The following is an 8,624-nucleotide window of genomic DNA, read 5'->3' on the forward strand; positions in this document are numbered from 1 at the left end:
CCCTCCCTTTTAATGAAATGAAAAATAGAAACAAATAAAAAGAACCAATGCCTGCCATAATTTCTTATTATCTTCCATGTTCATAATAAAAACTGTGACTTTAGCCATAACTCATAATTTTCTATTACAGTTAAGTAGCCTTATTTTTTTTAATTCAATCAAATGCTTTTCTTAATAAGAACCAGCAAGACTTTTGAATGGGTAAACTACTAAATGAAAATATTTTCTTATATAGCAATATATACGTTTATGGTGGCTAAATTAATAGTGACTATAGGTGATTATAAATTAACTAACAAATAAAAGAGTGATATTTGGCCATAAAAAAAAGTTGATTAAAATTTTTGTTACGTTCAAATCATACTTATAACTAATTGAGGGAATGTATTTCACCTAAATACATGAATAAGATAGACAAATTTCATGTCGGAGCTAACGGAAAGCGGAAAGAATTAACGGAGCCATGGTGGTGTGGTACAAGATGATGGAGGCGATGGCGACAAAAAAAGAGAAAATTGGATATTGGGTAAATGAAAATAGGGCCTCCGATTATGGCAGGGAACGGAGGAAGCAATCTCATCAAGGAAGAGGCGCGGAGGCAGATGGGTGGCGGTGGCCATGGATACCGATTGCTGGAACTGTAGCAAAAAATTCTGTCAAAACAAAGATCGCATTCGGTTCTATGTAACTCCAGGTAGAAGAAGACATCCCTCACCGACTTGAGGTTATTACTTGTAGCGACAAACCAAATCTGATAACAGAGAAATTATATGATTAGATGATGTTTTTTCTTGTTCTGACCCACATTTCTTCTTTGTTAGTATATTATTTCGTTGATGCTGAGAAGCTAAGATAAAAAAAAAAAGAAAAAAATTTACTATGTCAGCAAACATTCTATCTTTCATGTATTTTATTTTGATTTTTCAATCACTTATAGCCACTATAGTTATGGGACAAAGATAACCACGAGAAAACGCACCTTCATAATATGCTTTTACTTTATTGAATGTCTTTTTTCTATATTTTTTATTTTTTATAATACCTATTAAACTAAATCACGGTTTTTTATGAATTGGGATCGTAGATAACTAGAAAAATACAAATCGAGAAGTAGCAATTGAAAACGAAATGAGTAGCGAAACTAATAAAAATTGTCGGAACGCAAAATTTTATTAAATTCAATGAATTAAACGTACTTATTAATACAGTAATGTAATGTGATTTTGTTGATAAATGAAATCTATTGCCGGGGCTCCCACCCGAACAATAATAGAGCACTAGTAACAACAACTAACAGTATTTGATGGCAAGAAATTGGAAACACTACTAGCGCAACTCTACCCTAAAAAGTATTAGTAAGTCCTAATTAAGGGTGCACAAAATTGATGTTTGGTCGACCCGCATTCTTTTTTTCTTACTACTTTCTTGGTAGGTTCCCTGGATATACAAACGAAACAAGGAAGAAGAGTAAATAATAGTAGTAGTAAAGCTAATATAATGTAACTAAGATCGTATATAAAAAGCAAATACATGTTGGTTGAGGGCATAGTAGAGTCAGAGTCAGATCTGCATTTGGAATGAACAATGGGCCCTAGTTGATGTCTGTCCATGGTGGCCAATGTTATTCCCATGGGTGCCTTAAGGTATGTGGCTCCTCTATACATCCACTCATCCATTTCGTCGCTGTAGAACTCATCGAAGCCCTCTCCACACAGTGCACATCGACCCTCTGCACCACTTAGCCACATGCTCCCACTTGCAAACCACTTTTGAGACCCCTTCTGCTTCCGGCTTTTCGACATTCGGTTCCTAGTCACGTGCCAATCCATATGTCTACTGTGCTCATCTTGCCTTTTGAATCGGAGACCGCAGCTCGTGCATTGTCTAGGAAGATCACCGTATAAGGCACTGATTACACCTTCATGACGAACCTTCAAGATATCTGGATCGAACTCTGTCCCAATGGAATCCTAAAACACGAGTTCATTTAAATAACTATCTCAAATCAACAAACTAGAAAGGGAGGGTAACTAATGAAAGTATAGTTACCAGTCCGGTGGGTGGATTGGTGGGGGGATTAATTACCGAGATCACACCATGGTTCACTAGTGAACTAATCAAATTAAGATATGCAGGTGGTGGTTGACTTGTCACCGAAGCATCGGCATGGGGATGAGACATCATTTGTGATGGAGCAGTTGGGAGGCTTGGATGTAAAAGTGGCAAGGTTCCCCCATGTAAATGTAAACTTTGGCCCTGCATATCAGGTAATGGATTTGAGATGGGCGTACTTATTAAGGCACCATGACTAATTTGTGTTGAAGATGGAACTTGAGGTGGAAGAAACTGTAGTTGAGGTGCTTGTCCATGATTTTGCAGGTTAGAGGAAATTGGTCCAGGTTGATTAGGCAACTGGTCATGTATAAACAAAGTTCTATTTGGACCATGACCCACATTGGTGTTATTATTAACGTTTATTGGTTCAAACAGACTCCTAGGACGTTTTTGCAATGAAAATGCTGGATTCAAGTCGGAAGGGCAAGTAGCATGAGCATTGACAGCAAAGAGAGCAGCCCCCATATTAAAGGGGTACTGTGAAGAATTAGATAGATCATTAGATAACTTCCTTTTCCTGGAGAATCTAACACTTGATTGCATAGAACTACTGTTTGTATTACAGTCTACTAATCCTGGATTCATATCTTTCCAATCAAACTCCTCTTCTTCAGTGTCCTGCCATGATGCCAATGGAAACTTGCTCCCTAAACCATTTCTGCCAGGCTGCTCCACCAACAAAAGCTTAGTACTAAGAATTTCACGGCCTTTGTCACAACCATATGCCTCAATAAGAGCTCTTGGACTTTGACGTTGTTGTTCATCATTGAGATTATAAGTCTTGGAAGTTTGAAATATGTTCCAACCATCACTAGAAAATCTCTTTTGCTGCCATTCATTCAACCCTCCTTCTCTTGTATTACCTACAGTTTCCGTTGAATCCAACTTATCACCACCAACCTGTGAGGATGAAAACCAACACACTGTCAGAATGCAGCTTATCTGTCTGCACGATCTTTCTTTCTATTAACAGGTATAAACAGACACCTTTCTATTAAAACAAAAATTTGGCGGCCACATCATTCAGGTTGAGACACACAATATATATATATATATATATTATTTTCATCAATCATGACAAATAGCCTTAACGTACCAATAAAATCACTGATATTTTTGCATACAACACATATTTCACACAAAAACTTACATTATCCATAATTGAACTAGAGTGTTCCATCTGCTGCAAAGATTGTGGTTTAATAACATGAGCCCCAAGAATCGGTCCACGAAAATCATATGCCCCAAGGTGATTAGCAAAGGATTGTTGATTATTAACTGCTGGTGAAGATTGCAATTGAGCTTCAATATTACTTAGGACAGAGGGAGGAAAGATCTTTGACCAGGTACCAAAGAGACGTTGCAGAACAGAATGCAGATTGGGCTGGACCTGCCTGTATGCCTCACAGTAAACCTTGGCACACAATAAAATTGTTTCAATCTTTCAATAAAAGAATAAAATAAACATGAAATATAAATAGAAATAACCATACTCTAATTGACCTACTTGAGGTAGACGTAAAGAGAAGTGTTTAACATATTCCTGGCCAAAATTCTTCACAATACTGTCCAGAAGATAGAGAGAAGGAATTTTTTTATCAGCAGGCACCTAGCAGTAAACAACCGAGATTTAAATAATATTATAGCTTAGCTTTACTAATTTTCTACTATACAAATATCAGCAAAAATGCTTGACAGAATATCATCGTTATTTGCTAATTTAGAACTCAGGAGCAAAAGTAACATTTAAAAAGTCATTCTTTACAAACAATTGTCATCATGCCTCTTTTTTTATGTGACAATAGGAAAAGTGATCTCTGAAACTCAATCTTAACAAAGGATTGAGACTTTATTGACAAGATAAACCTTAAAACTTAACACATGTTCTTCGAATTTCGTTCCAGTTCAGTCAAGACCTGAAATGCGTTGTTTTATTCTTGGGTCTTAAGATTAGTTTGGTCCTTTCTATGGGATTCATGTGCCAGTTGCTAGTTATCCGAAAAGTTATGTTATCCTAAAATTCTCTGTTCTTAGTCGAATAATAATAATTAATAATTTAGAATCCATTCTCTCTCGCGGTTAAACTCTCGCTCAAATAAATCAAAGGCAAGAACAGATGGAACGATAAAGCCCATTGGAATTGGAAGTAATGACTTTTCCTCGTTTTGGCAATCAAATGAGACCCTAAAGCAAATAAAAAATAAAATATAAAATAGGATTGGGAAAGAAAAATAAAACTTAAATGCTGATTTATGGATAACTGCCAAAATTGAAACAACGCCCGTAGAGGGATAACTTTCCACCCCAATAAAAGTAGGGTTTTTTCGTTACAAATGGTGCGAAAAGGTGATAACTTTCTGCAGCAATGGAGACAGACCTCAAGAATCCGATTGCAAATGGCATCCGCGATGCCCTTGGCGTGTTTCCTCTGTTGGCCGGCAATGATAGTGAAATCGCTAATGATGGAGTTCACATTGGAGGTGAGCTCTGACAACAATAGCCCATACGTCCAAACAATTTCTTCGGCCTTGAGGTAGCCTTGGCACTGGGGAAGTAAGGCGTTAAACCGGCGGACTAGCATGGAAGGAGAAGGCTCGTGCGTGATACCATTCGCCATTTGTATTGTAGCTGATTCGTGCGCAATAGAATTTGAGAATTTTTAACCTTGACGAAGGAGAACGGGAGTTATATCGAATTGAGAGAAGAGATTGGATGAGATGTAAACAGAATTGTGACCTCTAAATAACTATTTATAGAATTTTAAGTCTCTGCCACCTAATAATCTAATATCCTATGTTGTTGTTGTGCGCGTCAAGTCAGCGTACCTTAAAAAAAAATTGAATCCTAAAAAATGAAAATAGATTAATTTATTTTACAGTTAAAAATTTTTTTTATTTTATTTAAAAAAAATTAGATGGGGGGATATAGTGGGGGAAGTTAGGTATTGAACGTGAGTGGTGATATGGGTATTTTATTTAATTTGGAGTATTTGAGATGTGGTGTTTGAGACCAGAAATTTTTTTTCTAAAATCAAATGAAGGTTTTAAGTTATTGAAATTGAATGAAAATAGAGTGCAAGAATGTTTTGCTGGGGAAGAGATGGTTGAAGGAAAATGGGATCAGGCATCTGACTATAACCGAAGCAAAAAAAATTGTGAAGAATAGGGTGTTCTTAAATTGAAATTTTTTTGCTTTGCTTTATGATGATATAATGTTTTTTTCTATTGATTACCTGAACTATTATTTCATACAAATTATATGTTATAATATTTATGACATAAAAAACAAATTAATTTTTTTGTTTTCCTTCTTCTAAAAAATTAACTTTTATTTTTGTTATAATATTAATTTACACACATATACCACGTAACTATTAATTAAGAAACAATATTCTTATCAAAATTCAAAACTTCTAAAAAAAATTAATCGAGATAATTTAAGTCAGTTTAAATAATAACTATTTCAATCATATTATTGAAATGCTTAAAATTTATATATTAAAATTAATTTATTCATGTAAATAGTATCTAAAATATTTTCATACAAAAAAATAAAATTTATTAAATACTTTAATATATTAAATAATTTAATATGATGAATATCTTTAAATATTTAAAGGATTGATTCAAATTTCTATAATTAATGAAATTGTCCTCAGTCTTACTCTTTTCTTAGATATTTCCAAGTCGAATCTTAAATAGATAATATACATCTTTTAACTTGTGGTTCACTCTTCTTTCTCATTCTCGTTCAAATATCTTCTTTTCTAGTTTTTTTAATGATTTAAATTTCTGAATTCTGGTTTTTTTTATGTTGAATTTTTTTTATAGGTGTTTAGAATTTGAGTTAGAACTTTTATCTCAATTCATGTCTTTTATTTCTTATTTTTGTGGCATTCAAAAAATTAACTATCAATGACAAAAGCTTTAAAGTCGTGTAATATTGGATACTAGATTCTTTTTTGTTTTTACTTGGTTGTGCTGAATTCGTTTGAAATTTCTTTTGATTAAATTGGTATTAGTTATTAAACCATCCTTCAAAAGTCATGGTTCAAGAATAATTGAATATGGTTTGATGTTTTCTAGATTATTCTTTCTTGCTTACTCTGGTGTTTGGCTACTTGAATTTTTAATGTATTAGCTGAAGAAAGGTTTTGCTAACTAATACTAACAATTAACATACAATTGAAGAAAGAATAGTGTAACTTAAATTTTTTTTTCTCTTTAATAAAATCATTTAATCTTGTGTATTTGTAGTGTATATTTGATACTTTTAAAGTTTACTTTAATTTATTAAATTTTAATGATCAGAAATTTAACAAAAAAAAAAAAAAAGAAGACAAAATTTGTAAATGAAATACTTAATTTTTAATTTTTAATGTTTGATGATGAAGGTGAATTTTTGGAAGTATGAGTTTGTTGAGTCTTGCAATACAAATCGATTGAAATTGGATCTGTGTTAGAAATTAGGATTTTGTGAATAATTCCTAGGGATGTGCATGGTCCGATTCGGCCTGGCCCAAACATTTTAGGGGCTAATTAGGTGTGATTTCACCGGGTCTAGGGCCAGGTAAGGGTCTCAAAAATAGACCCGGTCATTATTTCGGGTCGGGTTCGGGGCATAGCTCGGGTCACCCGAACTCGGTCCGGTGGCCCGGTCATCATACACAATTAATATTTTGTGTTATTTGTGATGGATGATGGCTATTCTTATGTGAAATTTAAGTATTATAAACCTTAATATTTTGTGTTATTAGTTATTATAAGACTATAAGTTAATATTTTATGTTTAAAATGCATAAGATTTTAGACTAATGCATAATATTGTGTTATTTGTATTGATTTAAATATTTGGTGTTATTAGACAATATTGGTATTGATTATGGTTACGCTTTAATTTCAGAGAAGAGTTGGTTCTTGTTATATTTTTCTAAGTGAATTTTACCATGTCAAATAATGGTTGGAGTCTTAGAAATTTGGATATTTTCACATGCTAGCTTATAAGAAGGTATTAAAGTAATGTAATGTTAACGGCCCAGTTTTCACCTGGTATAATCATGGCCCGAAAGTGTATAGGTTTCATCGGGTTTAGGGCCGGGTTCGGGTCTAATAATAAATAGGCCCGGTATATATTTCGGGTCGAGTCTGGGTCACATCAAACCCGACTTCACCCGACTTCACCCGACCCATTCACACCCTTAATAGTTCCTATATAAGATTGTGCGTGAGGATAGTAATAAGCAATCAAAAAACCTTTGATCTTAATATAAGCTCATTCATCTGTGCACCAAGTTTGATTCTCTGGTTGTAATCTTTATTAAGTTGTTATGAATTATGATGAAAAATTTTGGTATCATCTTTAGATTTATTATTCTTTCATGTGTGAATAATGATGACGGCCCCAATGTATATATCCAATTTTTTCTACTTTGGTTCTATGGGGTGATTTACGTCCTACTACAAATGGGGGAAATGTTGATTTTCAAAGCACGTGTTTCCTATCTAAACTTGTTTGAACAGTTTATCTCCAATAACTTCTATCTCTTGAGTAATTAACAAATGTTGTTTGTATGCATTGAAAAGAAATATTGGTGTTGCTATTTGTCAGTATAATTTTGTGTTCTCCGTTAATTAATACTTATTTTGATTCACTTGAATTTTAAAGTTAGATCCATGAACAAGATGCGTAATATAATTTTTACAATTTTCTCTTTTGATGTCCCTAATTGTTTGCTGCTTCATCATTACGGCTATTGATTTGGACATAACACTTCCTTGTTTATAAAAAAGGCATTAGTGGAGGAAGGTTTGCTTTACGATTAACCAATGCATCAAAATTTTCTATAAATATGTTCTTTTGTTGTTCTTTGTTTAAGTTGAAAACATGATCAATATGCAAGTGAATGAAAGAAAAAAATGTTGGATTGTTAAATGTGCATAACAAGAACGTGATATATACATAATTGGTTGATTTTTTATTGTATGGAGTCATGAGTTTTGATTTTGTGTTCTTTGTATTGACCTTTCAGGCATATGAACGAATGAGCTTTGATTTTGTGTTCTTTATTCTACAATACGAGAATTATCAAATTTTTCTTACATTACTAAAAAACTGAAAAATTATCTTTTGAATTGCAGTTATTTTGTGGAGAGAAAGAGACTAATCTAATTAGATCAGTTATTGTGATAGAGTTTTTTTTTTCTATTCAGCTCTGCTTCAACTCTCAAAATTCTTATTTTAGAAAAATAATATAGTAGAAGAAGCTATTCAACCAATATCTTTAAGTGATTATGTAAATTAAATACATGCAATTGGTGATATAAAATAGAGTATAAATTTAGATATTACTGATTGCTTTGGTGATATAATTTATAATTTATATATTCTAAGTTCAAAAATTGAGTAGTAAGAGATAATCTAGATTTATGCCTATTACTATATTTATGTTTTTTTATATTATATTTGTATTTTTTTTATCTTTTTATAATTATATTCTCATATAACACATT

At 32.8% G+C, this 8,624-nt stretch overlaps 1 protein-coding gene across 1 annotated transcript; it reads right to left on the reverse strand.

Annotated features, from left to right (window-relative positions):
- On the reverse strand, positions 1,155-4,732 carry LOC107640326 (polyadenylation and cleavage factor homolog 4). The gene is made up of 6 exons (XM_021123660.1): positions 4,493-4,732; positions 3,623-3,724; positions 3,266-3,529; positions 2,050-3,015; positions 1,531-1,970; positions 1,155-1,437 (listed from the first exon to the last, which is right to left on the reverse strand). Exons 1-6 carry the CDS (start codon positions 4,730-4,732, stop codon positions 1,353-1,355), a joined length of 2,097 nt encoding a protein of 698 aa, XP_020979319.1. The 3' UTR covers positions 1,155-1,352.

This window comes from Arachis ipaensis, chromosome B05 (assembly GCF_000816755.2).
Source record: "Arachis ipaensis cultivar K30076 chromosome B05, Araip1.1, whole genome shotgun sequence".
Classification (NCBI taxonomy): domain Eukaryota; kingdom Viridiplantae; phylum Streptophyta; class Magnoliopsida; order Fabales; family Fabaceae; genus Arachis; species Arachis ipaensis.